The 19,762-nt window shown below is 47.7% G+C and overlaps 1 protein-coding gene across 2 annotated transcripts; it reads left to right on the top strand.

The window, feature by feature from the left end:
• Positions 1 to 2,967: 2,967 nt before the first annotated feature.
• On the top strand, positions 2,968 to 17,887 carry TMEM98 (transmembrane protein 98). Of its 2 annotated transcripts, none has more exons than XM_019554541.1 (7): positions 2,968 to 3,143; positions 10,187 to 10,396; positions 12,449 to 12,580; positions 14,741 to 14,774; positions 15,413 to 15,528; positions 16,674 to 16,733; positions 17,422 to 17,887. In XM_019554541.1, the coding sequence occupies exons 2-7, from the start codon at positions 10,266 to 10,268 to the stop codon at positions 17,627 to 17,629; spliced, it is 681 nt and encodes a 226-aa protein (XP_019410086.1). In that variant the 5' UTR covers positions 2,968 to 3,143; positions 10,187 to 10,265; the 3' UTR covers positions 17,630 to 17,887. The 2 variants fall into 2 exon arrangements, with proteins under 2 accessions (XP_019410086.1, XP_019410087.1); XM_019554542.1 differs by lacking the exon at positions 2,968 to 3,143 and adding an exon at positions 6,664 to 6,769.
• The last annotated feature ends 1,875 nt before the right edge of the window (positions 17,888 to 19,762 follow it).

Below are 19,762 nucleotides of genomic sequence, written 5' to 3'. Positions count from 1 at the left end.
GCTGACTTCCTGCCCTTTGGGCAGGGGGCTGGACTCGATGATCTCCCGAGGTCCCTTCCAGCCCTGATGTCTATGAAATCTATTAAATTAGTCTTTTTTTTTTGGTAAAAGTGGGTAAGAAAATAGGTAAGAAACTGAAGAAAATATGCAGAAGTCCCATGTTTAATTAATTCTAACACACAGACTAGTTAACAGATATACTTTAAAAATCCCCAGAAATTCAATCTTAGTGCATGGATTGGGGAGCATGTGCTGCATTCTCCATACGAAACAGGTACTACTGCATCTTCATTATCATAATTAATGATTTGGACGAGGGGATTGGACAGCTAGGTGGCAAAATTGGTGGGTGACATGAAATGATCCTGGTTGTACAGACAGTTATGCAAATCCCATGCTATCAAGCTGGGAGGGTTGTGTAATACTTGCAATACACACCTGACAAAATGCTGGATGCTACAGAGTTGGTGATTCCCTACTCCAAGTGAGTTTCTCATTATCTTTTTCTAATCCCTCCCCCCGCACAACATAGTCTGGTACGTTCAGTTCCTGCTCCAAAGTTCCTATCTTCATTATAAGCTTTGCTAAGGATACTCTGGGTAATCCTGGTCGTTCTACCTCATGAAGGAAAGAGAAGAGACGTAGAGACAAATGAAAAGCAAGTTGAGGAGCAAAGCTTCCATGTGATAAGAGACAGAAAAGATCAAAACTGTTCTACCGTAGCGAGCAGCCAGCTAAAAGGAGGCATGATAAAGGGATGCAAACCCATCATTGGAATATCAGTACAGAACAGCTACCCTGGGAGTATCCAGTCAAGCTTCCTCAAAGACCAATGACAGCAAATGGCAGCTAAGGCAAAGAAAATACATTTTTGCCCAATGCCCAGCTGCAGCAGCTCATTGCTACATTATGGCCAGTCATGAGTTTATCATTCCTCATCCTTCCCAGCCCAATTAATCTTTGGTTCTTTGCTCAGCTTCAACAAGAGGGATGGATGGTGCCCCTGTCCCTGAAGAGTGGACTGGTTAGGCAGACAAGGTCCTTTGGGTGAATCTGATATCTGTTATTAAACCAAGACCACACACCAGATGCAGAGGCTTCCTCAGCCAAACGAAGGGTTTTTAAACCGGAAAGCTTGCTAAACATTTTTTTCCAACTATTTCAGTTGGTCTAATAAAAGAGATTAGATTCACCCAAAGAACCTTGTCTACCTATGTCCTTGACCAACAGAGCTACAACCTACACCCCAGTATACTGGCTAGGGCGCTCTTCTGGGATATGATTAACCCCCTCAGGCTGAGGAGGGCCTAGATCTAGCCCAGGCCTCCCTCTTTCCGGAAGAGTGTTCCTGCCACTCGTCTAGTATATATAAAGTGGGTAATGGCACAACCTCCTGTAGCCCTATTTCAAAAAGAAAATGGCTTTTTCACCATCCTGCCCATATGTGTTGTGTCTGCTGTGAACTAGTGTACTAGACCGGGCCCCACAGAGGACTTAGCCAGTGTTGTTGGCTAGCGGTGGGATGCTAGTCGGGCTTAGGCAGAACAAAGTGCTAAACTGCTTAGTTGAGGGCAGCTCTGGGCATGCACAGAGCTCCCTGGGGAGCTTTAAGATCGAACACAGAAGCATCTAGCGAGTTAAGGCAAACCCAGGCTGAGGTGGCAGCTGAGAAGGGTGTGGCTTGGTTTGTAATATTGGATTTAAGCAATTTAATTCCACCTCATTCTGTATTAGGCCTCTAAACCCTTACTAAGATCCAGCTCAAAACATTTCAAAAGGAACGGAAACCTTCGTTGTTCATTGTAAGCCAACCTCTAACCGTCTGCTGTCTGGAGGAAACGTCATTTATGTGCTGGCCAGTGTTGAAGAGGAGTTTTTGCAAGGCTAAAGAGAGTCCTGATCTTCTTCAGGGTGGTGTTTCCGTGATCTCATGTTTCCTGGAGCAAATGCAAGCACTGAGACTTGGGCCTGGAGTCTGCTGCTGAGAGAAACAGTATATAAGGCAGGAAGTGGTCCATAGGGAGTGAGGATGGCTATGACTTTGGTTTCCCCAGGGACCTGTACCGTCTTATCGGGAACAACAATGCAGTCCTTCCCCAGGGCTGCATCACCCAGAGTACTACAGTTCAAATGCTGGGTTCAGCAACCTTTGCAGTGCATCTAGAGCAGCGGTGAGCAAAATGCAGCCCAGGGGCTAAATGCAGCCCGCCAAGCCATTCTATCCGGCCCACAGGGCCTCCCCCCCCCCAAAAAAATTAAGACAATTAATATTTATCTGCCCCTGACTACCTGTCATGTGGCCCTCAATGGCTTGCCAAAGCTCAGTAAGCGGCCCTCCACCCAAAATAATTGCCCGCCCCGATCTAGAGGAGCCCAAGCTCTTGGGGGCCCCATTCATGTCACTATCAGTCATAGCCAGTGAGTTGTACCTTGCTGTCATCCACTGAATACCACTATTAGTATTATCCGGTCCCTAGGCAAGGTTTGAAGTTCGTGTGTATAAGCAACAAAGGTGGGAAAATTGCTTGTTTTTTTCTGGGCCTCACTTCTCCATCTGTAAAACGAGGGTAAAAACACTGTCTAGCCCCAGAGAGGTGTTCAGAAGGTAAGCTCTCTTAAAGCAGAGATTCAGATTGGAGCTGGGTTGGTCTGCAGGCAAAAGTAATCAGAAGTCTTGGGGAGGTGATATCTTTTATTAGACCAACTAGATAGTTGCAAAAAGTGCTACAGTACTGGGGGGGCTAGATAGATGCTCAGTTCAAGTATGGGACTCTGAAGTGCCTTTTCTTGTTTGACTGGGATTTTCCTGCTTGTCTAGCCATGTCGACTAATTTCTCATGCCTCTGCCGCTGTCTGGGGCTGTATCCCAGTGTGTCCCTATGGAGAGAAAGCAGCTGACCAACAGCACTCTCAGCCCACATACTAATCATTGCTCTGTCAGGTTGGAGTCTGTTCAGTTTTACTCCTAACACACATAAGCACACCAGCTAGGAATGCTTACAAGCCAGAGCACACCGTGAGGATAATGGGCTAGGCAGCTCTCAGCCTAAGGATCTGGGAGTCCATTTTGTTTGAAGGGAGAGAAACTTGAAGAACAAACGCTGGCACATTGGACCCTTTTGTCTAACCCACAATATTTGCAGGTAACTGTAAAATGATCTAGGATGGAGAGTAGTCTCCAACTTTTTTTTCTTCTACAGGGGAAGGCTCAGTCTGGTAGCTGCTCTGAATTGTTCGTTCTGGGGCTGTCTGGGAGACAATACTTTAAGAAACTTTACAACTTAGATTCAGCCTTTTAAAGAAGAAACCGATTCAGAAAACAAACAGCTAACACTAAGCCGTGTTTCTCACTCTGTGAACAGTTTGGGAACAGGGACGACATTCCAGATCTGTATTTAATCCTATTAAAAAAAATCAGCTATTCAAAGGGCAGCTTTTTGTTTTGCAGACTGCTTTTTTTCCTCCTCTGAGTTGCTTGAGAAGCCATGGTGAAATCAAAATTCCTCAGCAATAAGTGATCGATTCCAGTTGCAAAAAGGCGAGGCTGATTTCTCTTTTTCCTTTCTTTTCTTTCTAGGCACTTTTATTCCTCTAGGTCTCTCCTAGCATAACTTTATGGCAAGGTATTACTGATAGAATTTTCTCCAGGCTTAGGCAATTGCATTTTGTTGATGAGGAAGTGGGTTTATATCTAGAATTAAACTGAATTATGCCGAAGGCATTGTGTAAACTTACAATGTTAGAGATCCTTTCAAATCACAAGGGGAGAACAGTGTTGGTGGGCCAGATGCTTATATAAACCACTGCAGTTACACTATGGATTTGCTTCTAGGAAATTGGCTACAACAAAACACCAGTATGGTTGATTGCTGGGTTTGTTGGTGGAGGATAACTAGATAATTCAAATGTGTAACGTAGTTTCAATTTGTTTAGTGGCTGGGGTCCAATCTTGGAAACCCAGGAGTAAATTTATGCACGTGAATAACCCCCCTTGTGCTTGCAGGCTCAGGTCTGAAAGAAACATACTGTCCTGAATTATTCTCTTTAGCTTTTTATCAGGACTGCAGGCAAAAAACATATCAATACGATTGTTGTACAGTCTTAAAGGGAATATCATAAAAGTGGATTTAGACACCTTAAAACTACACTGATGCATATTATGAGACAGCGTTCATGTGAGTCAGGGAATAGTGCAAGTTCCTTCTGCAGCGGCAGTGCCATAATATTCCTCCCATTGTACAGTAATGTGGATTACAGTTCAAGTGCACATTCCTAGGCAATGCAGTATGAATCTATGCAGAAAATTATGTTTGGGAAAAGTTAAAAGTTACTTATTTCAGCACCTGGGGCATAAAATACTAAGGCTGAGCACTCTCATTATGGGTTATGCTATAGCACTGTGTAGATACTCTATTGAGATCAGAGCCTAGTTGTGTTAGGTGCTGTACAAATACATAGCAAGGGAGAATATCATCCCTGTGGTAAATAGACAAAGAAGAGGAGGGAAAGCAGAGCACAGCAAGGGGGAGGTGACTGGTCTAAGACTGTGAAATAGAGCCAAGAGAAAAAACAGCTTTCCTGGGTCCTGGCAGAGACCCCTTTCCACTGGACCCACCAGGCTGTTACGCTCCAGAATGTGACTGTGGCAAATGTTGCCTTTAATGGTTTGTAGATTTAACTTCACTCATGTGAGTAGCCCCCTCTGACCTTAATCGCCAGGCTATTAAGGAAAAATAGAAGGATTGTGTGGGGCTTGAAGGAGCTCTGCAGTTTTTCATTCCAGATCTGGCTTTTGTGTTCAAATCTGCCTCTAAAGAGGGTTGTCTCTGCTACGCCACTTTTCCATCAGCTTGCATAGCAAGTACAGGGCCAAGTGCCACTTCTGAAATGCTTTCTCTGATTCTTTTTTAAAGTAAAAATAATAATGAATATATGAAATGTTAACTAAATTTTTTAATGCTTCAGTGGAAACAACGTAGTCTGGGAAATTACAGACCCACAAGTGAAAGTTTGAAGCAAATGCAAATGCAGAAATGGGAACTAATTTTGCTACAGAAAAGCTAGTGTGGATTGCTGCTCTTACTGAAACACCACTGTGGCTGGACTACTAGTCCCCGGAGGAGCTCACTGACATTGCAGGGCTGTGCTCTGGAGGAAGCAAGGCAGCATTACCAGTCACAGGAGGTGAAAATCATGAGCCAAACCTTAGGGAATCATGAGACTGGCTTAAAAATCATGAGATTTTTAAAAGAACTGGTGGGGGGGAGGGAATTGTTAGCTGCTGGTGCTGGAAGCAAGATTTTGCTTGGTGATATCTTTCACTGGACCAACTGTATAGCTGGGAGAGATGCTAGACAAGCCTGAGGGTACAAAATACCTCCTCAAATCTGGGAAAGAAGCAGGTATAGCTGAAGCTAAATGCCATGACTTTGGTTTCACTCCATTACATCCCTTGAAGACTGGGAAGAGGGGGTTAGCCTGTGGGACAAAGAGTTGTTATCAGAAATAACTACAGCCCAAGTAAAGAGCAACTGAAATAACTCCACCTTGTTACATAAAAGAATAAGACCATTTGACAGAGAAGAGGGTCTTTATAATCTGGGGAGCACAGAGAGAGGTTAGCACAAGGAACAGGCAAATTGTAATGAGCTGTGAAACCGTTATCTGTGTGAAGTCCACAGATTTCAGTGTTCAGCAAAGTTATGAGTTTTTCGGGCATCATTTTTTCAAGATCTTTCCCACAACCCACAGACCTCCTTGCATTCATAGAGGCTTCTCCAGCTGTCGGGGTTTAAACAAAATTCCAAGCACAGAGAGACTGGTAACAAGAACGGGCAGTGCCATAGGGCGACAGTCATGTCTCTCTTGAAATGTGGTGCCCCGGACTGGGCATCAGTGCCATAGAGCGAAAATGGGTCCTGTAAGTGAAGAGCAAGCAGGCTTCGCGCCCTTCCCAGAGATGGGCCTCACTAAACAGAGGAAGGCTCTTGCAGACAGATAAAGTGCTGCGTTTCCTCTCTGAGCAGCCCCTTCCCCCACACACAGGCCTGGCTCCTTTCAGCAAAGATGGCAGATTTGGGGGAGGAGTGGAGAATCTTAAATTACAGAAACCAGAGCTGAAAGAGGCCTCAGGAGCGCATCCTATCCAACCCCCCTGCTCAGGGCAGTATCAGCCTTGCCTCAACTATGCCAGCCGAGCGTCTGTCTAACCCACCCTTAAAAGCTTCCAGCCTCTACCCAGTGTGTGCCAGTGCTTGCCCACCTGCAGTCAGAAAGTTCTCCCTAACATCCACTTTACTTTTCCCTTGCTCCATTTCAAATTCATTTCTTCTTGCCCTGTCCCCTATGGACACAGAATAGTTTATTGCCCTCCTCTTCCTGACAACCCTTTCTGTTTTCACATCTCCTGTCCGTCTTCACTTTTCCATACTAAATAAACCTAGTTCTTCCAATCTCTCCTCATATTGTGTTCCCCGGGCCCCTAATTAGTTGTGTTCCTCTCCTCCGGACTCTTTCTAGCATGGGCATGTCTCTCTTGAAATGTGGTGCCGCAGACTGGGCACCGGTGAGACAGCGCGTGGAAGAATCACTCCCCGTGACTTGCCTACGACAGAGCTGCAGCTCCCCGGGGAGTGCCCAGCCCAGGGTGTTTGCTGTAGGTGGGGATAAAGGTCGTGCAGAGTTCCGAGTGTTTGCTGGGCGTCCCCAATCCAGGACCAGCACGGCAATCCTGGCTGCTCATGCGCTGAGAGTGCTCTCTGGCAGGCAGGTAGGAAGGACCACAGCTTTATTTCTCTTTAAATGGCTTGACGGAGGAGCTGGGGGTCCCAACGTGCCTTCCTCTTGCCCCTTCCTGCAGAGCTGCATGACGCAGGGCAGACCTGTTTGACTGCCACGGGAACCTGCTCTGCTCTGAGGCATGGAGGTTTCAAGCCAGGCTCCCTGTGCTTTGGCTACACTCCCGGTACAGCACCTGAAGGAGCATGGTGTGCTATGGGCCCGGATGGGGTTGCTGCGTCGCTGCGCAGTTTGAATGCCCCGTGCACTTTGGGTCCCAGTGCACCTTGGACATGGGCTAGGCCTGGGCATCCCCTGGGTCCCTGTGCCACCTGGTTTGGGCATCTCTGTGCTTGTGGGTCTGGCCTGGTTCTGGGTGTCCTGTGCTCTGAGCAGGGACCTGCCCTTGGCTTGTGCCCCACTCCCCAGCCCACGCTCAGAATCCCGGTTCCTAGCTCATCCTCCTTGGCCGATCAACCAGTGTCCACGCTCTTGACCATGCTCATCTCCTCAAGAGATCTTCTCCTTTAATGGCTCCGGCCTCTACTGGTTCCTGTGCTTCCTCTCCACGCTCCTCCTCAGCATCCCCCCCTGCAGCACTTTCTTGAGTCCCGCAGGGCTCCCCCTCTCCTCTTCCTGTAAGCCTCATCTCATCTGCCAGCACACACATGCAGCTACCCTCTTTGTGCTGGTGACTCACAGACCTACCTCTCTGCTCCAGACCTGTCTCCTTCCATCTAGACCAAACTCTCAGCCTGACTTGGACAGCTCCACGTGGGTCTATAGCCAGCATGTGACTAAAACAGAGCTCTGGATCACTCCACCAGCTGCCCACGACCACTCTGCCTGTCACTCAGGCCCTTAACGTGCATCCTCTTTGACTTGCACCTCTGCCTCTAGGTGGTGACACCCTGGCTATGTCTGATTTCACAGAGTCTTCCTGCACAAATGGCTAATGATTCAGCCTTTCCTCTCCTTCCACCAGCGAAAACTGTCACCCTGGCTCTCACCATCTGTCATCTCAGTTGCTGTAGTGTCCTGACAGACAAAGCCTTGGCTGGGATGATATGATTGGGAATGGTCCTGTTTGGAGTAGGGGGTTGGACTGGATAAGGTCCCTTCCAACCCTTTTGTTTTTTTATGATTCTGTGATTCTCTCCAGCTTTGATACATGCAGCACTTCCTGCTCACTCCCATGCCGTTCCAGCAGATTATCTGGACTGGCTCATGCCCCCCTCTGCACCGTCCACAGGCACCCCCTTCTCTCTCACCTCAGATGTGAACTGCTGGTCTTCTCTGTTAGGAGTCTCCATGACCTGCCCCAGCATCTATCATTTGCTACTGAAACATTAGCTCCCCACATCTGCTCAAACCTAATGTGATCTAACAAGTGGATCACTAGCATCATTCACTGGTTAGATCTTCACACAAAGACCTCCCCCTTTCCTGCTGCCCCCTATGCTTGGGGAGAGCTGCCCATAAACAACCATGCATGTAATGCATTATTCTTCCTCAGAGCCCTCTTTAAAGCACATCTTTTCCATGATGACTCAAAAAGATTTGACACCATGAGACTGTCACTGTGCTGAGAGCCCTGCTTCCCAATGCTATCTCAAAGTTTCCTTGTGTTCCTGTCCGTCTGCTCCATCCACCTGTGCTCTCTTATCTTAGGCCAGCGGTGCTCAAGCTTTGGGTCCCGTGAGCTGGATGTGTGGTGCGGGGCTGGTCCATGGCCACTTCTGCCCGGTCTGTGTGCACCTGGATTGGCCCCATTCTCCTTCTGCCTGGTTCTGCATAGTCACATTGGGCCCTACATGTTGGGATCAGGGCCCGGTGCTCAATCTAGCACGCTCTCTGGCCTATGAGCAGCCACTACTCCTCCATTGCCAAACTTCTGGGCTTGTGGGGAGCCTTGGGGGCCAGATAATACAGCTCCACAGATAATATCTGGCCTGCAAGCCAGGGGTTGAGTACCCCTGTCTTAGACTGCAAACTCTGCGTGGCAGGAACCTGTGTTTTGTGTTGTGTTTGTACAGCACTGAGCGCAGAAGAGCTGTGGCCCATGACTGGCGTTCCTAAGCACAACTGCCCTACAAATAATAACAACAACAACAACAACAATACCACAAGGCATCCTAAAAGTAGAGCAGGGCTTAGTCATTCCTTTGAACATACAACTGTCCTACATAGATAACAGGCTGCAGTGCTTTGGGAACAGTACAGGATCCCAATGATGCTGGACAGAGTTAAGGTTATGGTATCAGTCTTGTATAAATGCATGTGTATCAATGACTTGCTTTGGAATGGTAAGGCTGATTTTCCTGGCTCTGTAACTCTTTAAATCACTAATATTTTGAAGAGGTAATAGACATCCAAATGCTTGATTGGTACCTGCACCCATTTATTATTTATGACAAGCAGTGATGTCTAGTGGGTAGAGTATTTTCCCATGAGACAAGAGACCCCGCACCCAGCGCTGCTGCTGTCCTGTTGAGTGGCCTTGAGCAGGTCACTATCCTTTTTTTCCCCGCCCCTCTCTATATTCTGTCTTGTCTATTAAGATAATATGGTCTTTGCAACAGGGATCGTCTCACAGGGTCTGTACAGCACCTACCACGTTGAGGCTCTGATTTTGCCTGAGGTCTCTAGGTGCAACTTCTAACATAAGCAATAAATCTTTGTGATGGGGAAACAACTGTACTATTTGTGTGTTTCTGGGCTTGCTGCTATTCGGTAAGGTTCAGCTCCTGGGCAGATGCTCCTGTCTGTCTGTGCACTTCAGCCTGGCTCATCAGAGCTGCCTAAATGTTTCAAATTTTGTTGTTTCTTTGAAGTTTGGAATTTGAAATGGGAAACGTGTGGCAGGGCCCCTCCTTCCCCTGCTTGTACATAACCCAAGATGGAGCCTATGAAATCCTGAAGCTAGAAATCTCACATTTTGAAACTGGGAAGAAATTATGGAACGGTATTCTCCAACCTGCTTGTGAACTGATTTTCCTTTTTATTTCCCCCTGAGTGCTTTCTGTCCCCTTCCCCTCTCTTTTGTGGACCATTTTGTGTTGTGCTGGGCCATCAAGGGGGCACTCTGCAAAGTGGAAGATGGATACCTAGTCCTAACTGTGTAACCACATGAGCGGTATAGGGGAGAAGGGAGGGGTTTCAGTTTCTGGGTATATGGGAATTGTGTGGGTGGGGGAGGGTGGAAAGAGGGGTGTACTTTTTCACTTTCGTCTTTTTTTATATATATATATATATAATCAAGGCTTGAAAAGTCAAACAAAAAAGTCCTTCTCCCCCCACTCCATACTTTTTGCATTTGTTTCTGCAAAGTTTCCCTGATCATGTCCTGGGCTGTAATTTTTTCTCACATTCACTGTTTGGGCTTTCACTCTGTATAACTGCATTCCAGCTTAAGCATTATTTTTCTAAACTGACCTGTGGGATGGAAATGCACCTCTGACTGCAGCCTGCGGTGCTGCTGAGAAGCCATGGAGACTGTTGTCATCGTTGCCATCGGCGTGCTTGCTACTATTTTCCTGGCTTCATTTGTGGCATTGGTGGTGGTGTGTAGACAGCGGTACTGCCGGCCCAAGGACCTCCTGCACCATTATGACACAAAGTGAGTATCCAGCCCCTTCTCCTCTGGCAGATCACTGCTAGAGAGGAGAGAAAGAATTAGGGGAGGGAATGGGGTAAAGGGAGGAGTGTGTGAGCGCCACCCAGGTGCTGGTAGAAATGAGTCTGGAGAGCTCCTATACAGACCATGAGGAACAATTCGGGTCAGTCTTTCAAGCCTGCCTGAGTCATTGGGGTCAAGTCTATACTGCTTCCCCACTGAGCACAGCACCACTGTGAAAAAACAAGCCCTTTCCCCTCACCCCCGGACCAGACCCCAGCAGTTAGGCAGAGCAAAGGGCCTGCGTGTGTGCCCCTGTCCTGCTCTCAGGCTTCCCTGAAACAAGAAGCCTGGTTGCAATGCTGAACCATGTGCTCAGGCCCCCTGTGTGCCCTCTACTTGACCTTGGCAGGGACTTCGTATAGACATGACTGTCAAGTCATTGCTTTCTGAAGGCTGTGATCCAACGTGGCAGATGAGAATCTGTTCATGGCAGATGGCTGAAAATGAAATGGCCAAAGAGCTAAGGCAGAAATACAGCCAGGAGCAATACCTACATTAGGAAGTGGCACTGCTTTCACCACACCCAGTAGGGTTGAAACACAACACCTTGCTAGTGTAGAGTAGTAGGTGAAAGAGCTTCACTGTGTGGGGAGGGGAGCACACCCTTTTATAAGGGCCCTTTTTACTGGGGCAAAGGTAAACTGGCATAATAACTTTACACTGAAAATCACTAGGATGAAGGCACCTAACTCATTTAGGCTTCCTTGAAACCCCAGGCTATGTGGCTTCTCTGCATTTCCTTTTTCCCCCCAGTGGAGATGCAATATGGTTCTAGAGAATGAGAAGATCAAACGGGATGTGAGGAACATTAGTCATAGCATCTAACACACAACTCAAAGCATCAGAGATCGGAGCATGGGGCTCTGGTCCAAAACCTGAGATAGAAGAGAAGAGAATGGAAGTGACAAGTGCCCGAGGGAATATTTGCAGGTTGGGCATCTCTGAGAGATCTTGTCTGGAGAGTTCAGAGGTGGCATTAAATGCACCTTGGGAGAAGGAGTGTAAGTCCGCTGCTTAGCCCTATCACATCCCTCGTGGTTTGTTACAACATCAGCAGTTCAGCCAAAGAAGACTCAATAACTCTATGGTTTTATTGAACAAGATACCAGTGGGGAGGGAAGCCAGAAGGTTTCGATGACAGTGCCTCAAACGTTTCAAATAGAGAATTAAACACAGAGCTCGGAGGTCCAGATTCTTCACACCCTCATACGTTAGGACATCATGTATATCAGGAGGGGCACCCCTCTGACACGCAGGACCCTGAGACGTATTTTGGGCAAAGCACCCAGGAAGTCCAGCACCCTTAGTCACTAGTCACTTTTCTGAACATCTTGGCCATAACCACTGAAAATAAAGGATTCTGGCAGAACATGCTTGGTGACAACTTCTCCAAGTACAAGCATGACTTAGGAGCCTAATTCCTATTTTCAAAGTGACTTAGACATTTAGGATTGCATTTTTCAAGTCATTTAGACATCCAACTCACTTTGAATCAGTGAGACTCAGTCACTTAAGTCCAAGATTTTTAAACATACTTAGGGAGTTGCTTGATTGGTTCCCATTGGGTGTTCCTGGGCTGGATGTGGCCCATGGGACCATGTCATGTGGCCTATGGAGCAGGTAGAGGGGCCAGGAATTTTGGCGGTGGGGCAAGTGGACAGAGTCATGACACCAAAATCCAGGCCACAGAGCTCTATTCTTGACACATATTGGTGGCAGGGAGTGAGCAATGGCTGTGCTTAACGCCCTGCAGTTGCCACTTGCCCTGCCACTGCTGAGACTGGATCTGACCACAAGAAGCCCTGTGGTCTAGGATGTGGTCCACAAGGGGTGGGGTGCTTTTGACTTCCCTGCTCTGAAATATCCTACTGGGGGGGCCTAGCTGCGTCTTGAGGAGGCACTCTCACCCCATATGCATTTTAGAAAAAATTTCCCTTTTGCTATTTCTATCCCAACTACTTTCCCTCCATCAAACCTTCCCTGTCCTTCCAGGCCTATTGTTGACCTTATTGGTGCCATGGAGACACAGTCTGAGCCCTCAGAGCTGGAGCTGGATGATGTTGTAATAACAAACCCACACATCGAGGCCATTTTGGAGAACGAGGACTGGATTGAAGATGCCTCGTAAGACATGCAATGTTCCTTCCCACATGTTCTTTAGAAATCTCTCCCTGACTCTGCTGCCCGTGTCCTTGTCCACAGCACTGTGCTCTAAGTTTGGGAGCCCAGGCACTGCATTGAGAGCATGCATGTGCTTACCTGGAGCCACCTTAGTCAGCAGTGAGGCTGGCAGGGGGTCAGGTATTGGTCTGGCCTCAGGGGGTAGTGCTTCTTCTATGTATAGCTATGCCACCGGGCTACTGGATGACTTGGAACAAGTCTCTCTTCCTCTCTTTGGCTGTCCTGTTGAATTAAACTGCCAGCTGTTTGGGTGGGCACTGGGGCAGATCCAGGAGGAGATACAGTGATGCAATCTCTCTCCACTCAACAGATGTTAATGACCCTCTATCCTTTGTTTAACTGTCTTGATATTCCACTAATCAAACTATCCTTTCTTCTGCAATTTTGCTGTCTGTTAACCATTCTTAGTAACATCTCTCTTCTATTTCACAGCTCTGCAGACTGTTTTTAGTTCACGCTAAAAAACTTTAATTTGGATGTGGTAATATTAACTTTGGTGTGGAAGTGACTGACAGTGAAGTAATGGAGGTACTGTCAAGAGGCTTAGGAAGGCTAGATTTTGTTTAACTATAATGACTACAGGACTAATGACGTGCTATCTTTTGATTATTTTTTGCCTAGTTTGTTGTGTTTAGCATATAATCTAGCAAATAGTGCACATTCCAATAGTTATATTATTGTTTCTTTGCACTTAAACTGAATAGCAAAGCATCTAGTTTCTCATGGAACAACACATTATTTTCAGTTCAATGTGATGTTGTGTGACCAACACAACAATATTTTGTATCTTAATTTCCTGAAGGAAGAACCCTGGTGCAGGCTGGTCTGTGGGACTGCTTTTGTGCATGTTGCACAACATGGTAGCAGCTATATGTTATAGAATCAGAGAAGCAGGGCTGGAAGGGACCTCCAGAAGTTGTCTAGTCCAAACCCCTGCCTAAGGCAGGATCATCCCTATGAAAACCATCCCATAAAAATCCAAAATTTAAACATTTCATAAAACTATCATCGACCGTAACATAACAAAACATGTAACATCCTAACCTGCCACAGGTAAAGTACGCAGACAATAGCAGTCAGCGCCCTGTTCTGTAAAAAGTTGTTAATATATGCTCAAGAGATCCCAGGTGGAGGGCCATGCCCCTGCTACAGAGGAAGACCAAAACCCCTATACCCCATACCAATCTGACCATGGGGTAAAATTCCTTGCTGGCCCAAATATGGCATTTGGTCTGGCCCTGAGCAGAAGGGCAAGACCCTTTAGCTAGGAACCTCTGGCTTTAAGTCCCAACAGAAGCACTGCTACACCCTACTCAAAGTCTCCAGCCTTGGTTGCAGCCAAAACCCAGAGCCTCTGAGGAAGGCTTAACTATACATAGCTGAAAACTATGTACACCAGAGGCATGTGAGGTTAGGAAGTGGAAATTTAATTTGCACCTACAAATACAACTGGACTCTGACAACAGTTACTCATTCCCTGGTACAGTGCAAAACCATGAGGTCTTGCTTCTGACTCCACTGTCCTGTATTTGCAATGTGCTAACGTTTTATGTACAAGCTCTTGGTGGAAGTCACTCTAATAGACACACCCCATATATGACTAACAAAGGATTTTAGGATCACAGATTCTAGCAATTGGCCATTAAATAAGCCATCAGATTTGTTCATTTCAAGCGCAGATGAGACAGTCCCCTTATCTAATCTCCTGCACAGCACAGCCCTGAGACCTTTAGACAGTGGTTCCAGCAGGAAGCCCACAACTTCTGATTGAGATCAAACTTTTACCACAAAGAGCAGTTCAGTCTCAATTTTTGTAGCTTTTCAGGGGGAGACAGAGTGCTACTACTATAGGTAAAGAAGTTGTTCCCCTGGTTGTTTCCCAGCCCTGTTAAAGGTATACACCTTATTTTCAGCTGGGCCTCTCAGGGCTGGATTTTGAAGTAACATAATGAGAAAAAATGACTAATGTCTGAAGTGATTTCTGGTGAGTAGATCCCATGGTAAATACATATTTGATTAAGTCTCCACCACAGGATGGAATGAAGAAAAGGCTATGACAAGCCAGACATCTTTCTTAGTTACTGCTGTTCTCTTTCTCCCCAGGGGCCTGGTTTCTCACTGCATCGCTATCCTGAAGGTAACTCATCCTCTCCAGAACTTTTATACTAGGAAAACAAAGCACCTTTCAGCAGGTTGCTTTGCCTGCTGGCTTCTGCAAGAGCTCCTCAGCCAGTCCTCCCAAGCAAAGCACAGCCTTAGATAAATCAAATCAAACCAAATCCTTTTGCCCTGTCCTAGACATGAGAAATGGAGCCCCTTTTGCTCTGACCCTCCCCTCACAGCTAGCTAACTTGCTTGCTTGATACTCTCCTGTGATCACTCTTCTGGGAGGGTTTAAAGTTCCCAGTGGGGCACTCCTTACTTATCCAAAGGCTGCATAGCTGAGCTTTCTCAACAGGGTTGACTGTTCCCTCTTAAAAAGACAGACTGCCACGTTACACATCTGTGAGTGTATCTGTTGTTGCCACTACTGAGTATGCAATTGCTGCTATGACATAAGTTTGTGGTACGATTCTTATCTCACTCCTCCCACAGACCCACATGCTAGAGTAAATCAGTAGGTGTGAAATGAGAAGAGGGGGTTGATTTACCTCCACTATAACTAAACAACAGGCCGACGGTTTACCTAGAATCACAGCCGCAGTCTCATTTCCACCATGAGCCTTTGTCTTCGAGCCTGAATCGGTCACTTGTCCTCTCCTCCTCTGTACGTAGATTTGCCACACTTTGACAGAAAAGCTTGTAGCGATGACGATGGGTTCTGGAGCCAGAATGAAGTCTCCAACCAGCCTGAATGACATCATTGTGGTTGCTAAGCGAATTAGCCCCAGGTGAGAGGAGAAGGTTTCTGGGTGAGCTTGAGTCAGTAAACTAATAGGTAGAGGGGGAGCTCGGCTTGCAGTTCAGATGAAGATGCTATCCCCAAAAATGCTGAATCTTAGCCAGTGCTCCTAATTAACAATGTGGATGAACTGTGCTTCACAGCATTATCTACCACAGGCATTCAGAAAACATACTAGACCCCCAAGTTCCTAAGGATGGTTTAAAAATTATGAGATTGTAATAAATAATAAACATCAAGTATCATAGTACTTAGGGTCAGAAGGGACCTAAACAGATCATCAGGTCCGGCCCCCCAAGGTGCTTTGATTTGCCTCCTTGGTCTTTGTGGCTGTAGAGGGCATGTTTTCAGGACCTTCTCTGCAGCCGCAACTTCTTAAAAATATACTTGATTTCAATGGAAATGGCTAATCTCATGTGACTCCAGGTGCTGGGGCTTTAAGAAGAAAACACAAGAACTGGCAGCACTGGGTGACATTTTCTTCCTGGCACACAGCTGGGGCTGAAATGATGCAAGGATTTAAAGATCAAAATCAACACTTTGGATTTCAGCCAGCAAGTGGGAAGCTAATGCTGTCTGAGAGAGACACAAATTGTTAAAACAAGCTCAGGTTCTGATTCCCAAGAGCCCAGCACCCACACCTGAGGCTTCATGCTTAAAACAGCTCGGGTCCATCTAGGCCTGGACTGTAAGTGACTGGATTTTTAAAAAATGCTTAGCTGAGGATGTTTACACGATTCTAAGTTTCAGACCCCTACTGCTCTCCAGCAGGACTTGTTCCTAAACCACTTAGATCTTTTTTTTTTTTTAAATCACCACCCCTCATTCTTAGTGGGATCTGCTTGGTGTGGGGCATTTTTGCTCATGAGGCCTCTTCCATTTACATGCCCAATATGAGCTGGGATCTGCTGGAAACTCTGTCCCAATTGTAGATGTTGAGAACTTTTCCAGTTCTCACCCTAAGCCCTTTGCTGATTGGTGCCTTAATGCATTGCAGGTGTTTGCATCAAATAGGCTATGTGCTTAACTTTGAAACATGTCCATGGTGGGGGAAATGAAATAAACCCAACCACCTAACAGAGACCTTGCAAAGGAAACAGTGAAAAACATGAAAACCTCTCTCTTTCCCCCTAGGGTTGATGATGTTGTGAGGTCAATGTACCCTCCACTGGATCCCAAGCTTCTGGATGCAAGGTAAAATCACTCTTGTGATAGCTGGGAAAGGAGCTTCCTTCCTGGGAGACATATTGAGCCATGGATATATGTGGAGGGCTGGGATGGAAACCCTCTGAGCCTGGAGCCAGAGCTGCTCCCAGGGAGCTGCTTTCTCATGCTCACGTGGAGGTAACCCGTGCCAGGCCTTTATCTTCCACTGGGTACTCTCCACTGCAGCCCAGCTGGGTCTGTGTGTAGGGAGCTTGGCAGCAGACTCCCAAGATGCATGCACGCCTCACACCACTTGCCCACTCCCTGCCTTCCTGTGCAGGAAAAGGGTAATGCTGTTGCCTGTTGCAATGCGTAGGGGGTACACGGAGGTACACGTGCACCCCCTGAGAGTGCTGGTGCACCCCCTGACAGGCCGCACACCCCACTTAGGCAATGGACAGGGGTGCAGGCAGGAGTGCCAGTGGCCCCCTGCGAGCACTGTCTGGGGAGTGGGAGCACCGTGGCCACTTCTGGAGTGCCATGGCAACTTCCGGGAGCACTGTGGCTGCTTCCCGGTCGGTGCAATTGGGGACCGCTCACCCTGGTTGGCTAGATTCCCCCCTCCCTGGTCGCTGACTGGTCGCGGGGGGGGGGGGCATGTGCCCCCTCTGATTAAGGTGGCACCAGTCACCCATAGCCATTGCCATCAGTAAAAGCCAGGCCATTCTTTTTGCAGGACAACGGCCCTCCTGCTCTCTGTCAGCCATCTCGTCTTGGTGACCAGGAATGCCTGTCACCTGACTAGCGGCATGGACTGGATTGACCGATCGCTTTCTGCAGCAGAAGAGCACATGACTGTGCTTCGGGAGGCTGCTCTTGCCACTGAGCCCGAGAGAAACCTCCCGGGGGCAGAGAGCTTCCTGCAGGAGCAGTCAGCCATCTGAAGTATGCCTGTTGGGAGACTAGACCCCAACACTTCCCAGGCTGTGAGCCTCTGGGTTCAGGCTACTGCCCTGGGTGGTGCCCTGTTCCAAAACTTGCATGAGCTAAGCACAGCCATTAGTATATTTACATTGAACTCCAGACAGATGGTAGCTATGGCAATGGTCCTCTGCCCTGTCCCCTGCTGCTTTGTAGTTTGGTTTAATGTCCTACTTTGTGGAACAGTGGGACCATGGTTAATAAAATCCCATGAGAAATCATGCCTGGGTGCAAATGTGCTGGGAGGACTGATTTAGACCAGCGTTTCTTAAACTGGGGGATGGGTTTTTTAAACTGGAAGTAAGCAGCAAACTTGCCACAGGTGTGTGAGAAGAGGGAAGAGCCCACTAGATGAAAAAGGGGAAATACTGGTATATAAGAAAGAAAAAGAAAGAAAAATGTAGGCCAATTCTCCAGTATCTCTCAGGCAGCTGGAGAAGTTCCAACATTGCTGTTGTGACATAAAGTGTTGCATTTTTTTAATGTCCTTCACAGGAATCAGTAGGGATCTGCAGCAGGGTAACACCCAGAAAGGGCCACAAGACCCAGGCCAGTTTGAGAACTGCTAGTTTAGACCACACATGCACAGCCCCTGCTTTTGAACACAGTCAAGGCTAAATATGATGTGGCCTAATCATGGGGTTGCTGCAGAACAATTTAGCCACCACCCAGTTTCTGCCAAGATGCCCTAAAGAGGCTTTGAGGAAGACCTCCACCTCGCCCAGCACTGGGCGCTCTCAGGTGGAGCAGGGCTAACGCAATAGCCCTACACTCCTTCCCCACCCACCCAAAGCCTGTTCCTGTCCTGTGCTGCATCTCCAGGGGTCCACAGCACAGTCTGCCTTGCCAGGGTCCATCTTTCAGGGACCGCATTCCCCGGGGACAACCCCCACCTTGCGTGGAGCGTGCGTGTGTGTGTGTGTGTGTTGGGGGCAGGGGGCAGGTTTGCAGTGAATCAATTTTATTTCATGAGAAAAAGCTTCTGCTGAAATGTTTATGCTTTGTCTGTGGTGAGAGACAGGCACCCCCGGGTCCATTGGGAGGCAGCTGCATGGAGTTGTACCCCCCAGAAGCCCCTTGGAAAGGGTGTGGTGCTGCCATGCAGGCTAGAGGGCAAGGCGAAAGGAGAAGCAGGGCTCACAACCCTCCCTGCTAGGGCCGGACCCAGACAGGCTCCTATTGTCACAGTGAAGCGCCAGCTCTGCTACACTGGAGGCCGAGCCCTGCTTTCTGCTTAGAGTCCAACTCTGCTAAAAGCCATGGGCTTGGTGGGATTGTCTTGAAACCTGCTGCCTGTCATGGTTGAGCGAAGTAGTGCTAGTGACTGCAATTTTGGAGCGTTTGATTAAGAGAGGCCTGACGCAGCCCTGCCAACAGCCCAGAAGAAAACGTGTGATGTTACAAAATCGCTGCATTCTTCTTCTGTCAGCAGCTGGGGGCAGCTGCTCCCCAAACCAGTCTCAGCCGCTCAGGGGTTTCTCTCCGTGAGTGCCTGCCCCTGCCTGCCTCTCTGGGGAAGTGATACTGAGAAGTTTATTGGGGCAGGGACCTCAATGCCTGGAGATGTTTTAGAGTGTTTTTTTGCACTACCCCAAGGTGTCCCACAACAGGCCCAAGTGAGCTGAGACTCCCGTGAGAAGGCAGGCCCAGGGACTCTGTCCACGTGTCCCAGTCCTAGACAGCAGCACCATTAAAAACAGTCTCTTTAGGCAGGGTCTGTTTGAACATTGCAGTGTTCAGAGCTTCCCTGGGCTCCTGGTTGATAAAAGCTCCCATTCAGTCACTGGATCTTCCTTTGTCTCCCCAGGGCTCTTCATCCATGAACCAATTTTCATTCAGCTCTTGCCAGCCATTCCCTACATTCCTAGCCACATCTCTCAGCCCTCCTGGCCCTCCCTCTCCACCCCTGACCCTGGGGAGAATTTATCTTTTGCTTTCCATGGGCAGCATTACAAACTGAGCAGATAAGCGGAGTCACACACACAGTTCATAAAGACACCAGTACCAAGGTAGATACTACCCAGGTTGATACCAAGGTGGTATCGTTCTACAGGCCCTGTTTACTGGGGCTAGTGATGGCCCATCTGATTTTTCTA

The sequence above is a fragment of the Crocodylus porosus genome, unplaced genomic scaffold (assembly GCF_001723895.1).
Source record: "Crocodylus porosus isolate Cpor-Errol unplaced genomic scaffold, CroPor_comp1, whole genome shotgun sequence".
NCBI classification, from domain to species: domain Eukaryota; kingdom Metazoa; phylum Chordata; order Crocodylia; family Crocodylidae; genus Crocodylus; species Crocodylus porosus.
The sequence above is the reverse complement of the archived record's forward strand: the minus strand, read 5'-3'. Positions and strand labels throughout refer to the sequence as shown.

Coding starts and splice junctions, on each gene's coding strand:
- TMEM98 (XM_019554541.1), top strand. CDS start 10,266: ATGGAGACTGTTGTCATCGTTGCCATCGGCGTGCTTGCTACTATTTTC. Junction 15,529..16,673: donor GCTAAGCGAATTAGCCCCAG/GTGAGAGGAGAA, acceptor CTTTCCCCCTAG/GGTTGATGATGTTGTGAGGT. Junction 16,734..17,421: donor CCCAAGCTTCTGGATGCAAG/GTAAAATCACTC, acceptor TTCTTTTTGCAG/GACAACGGCCCTCCTGCTCT.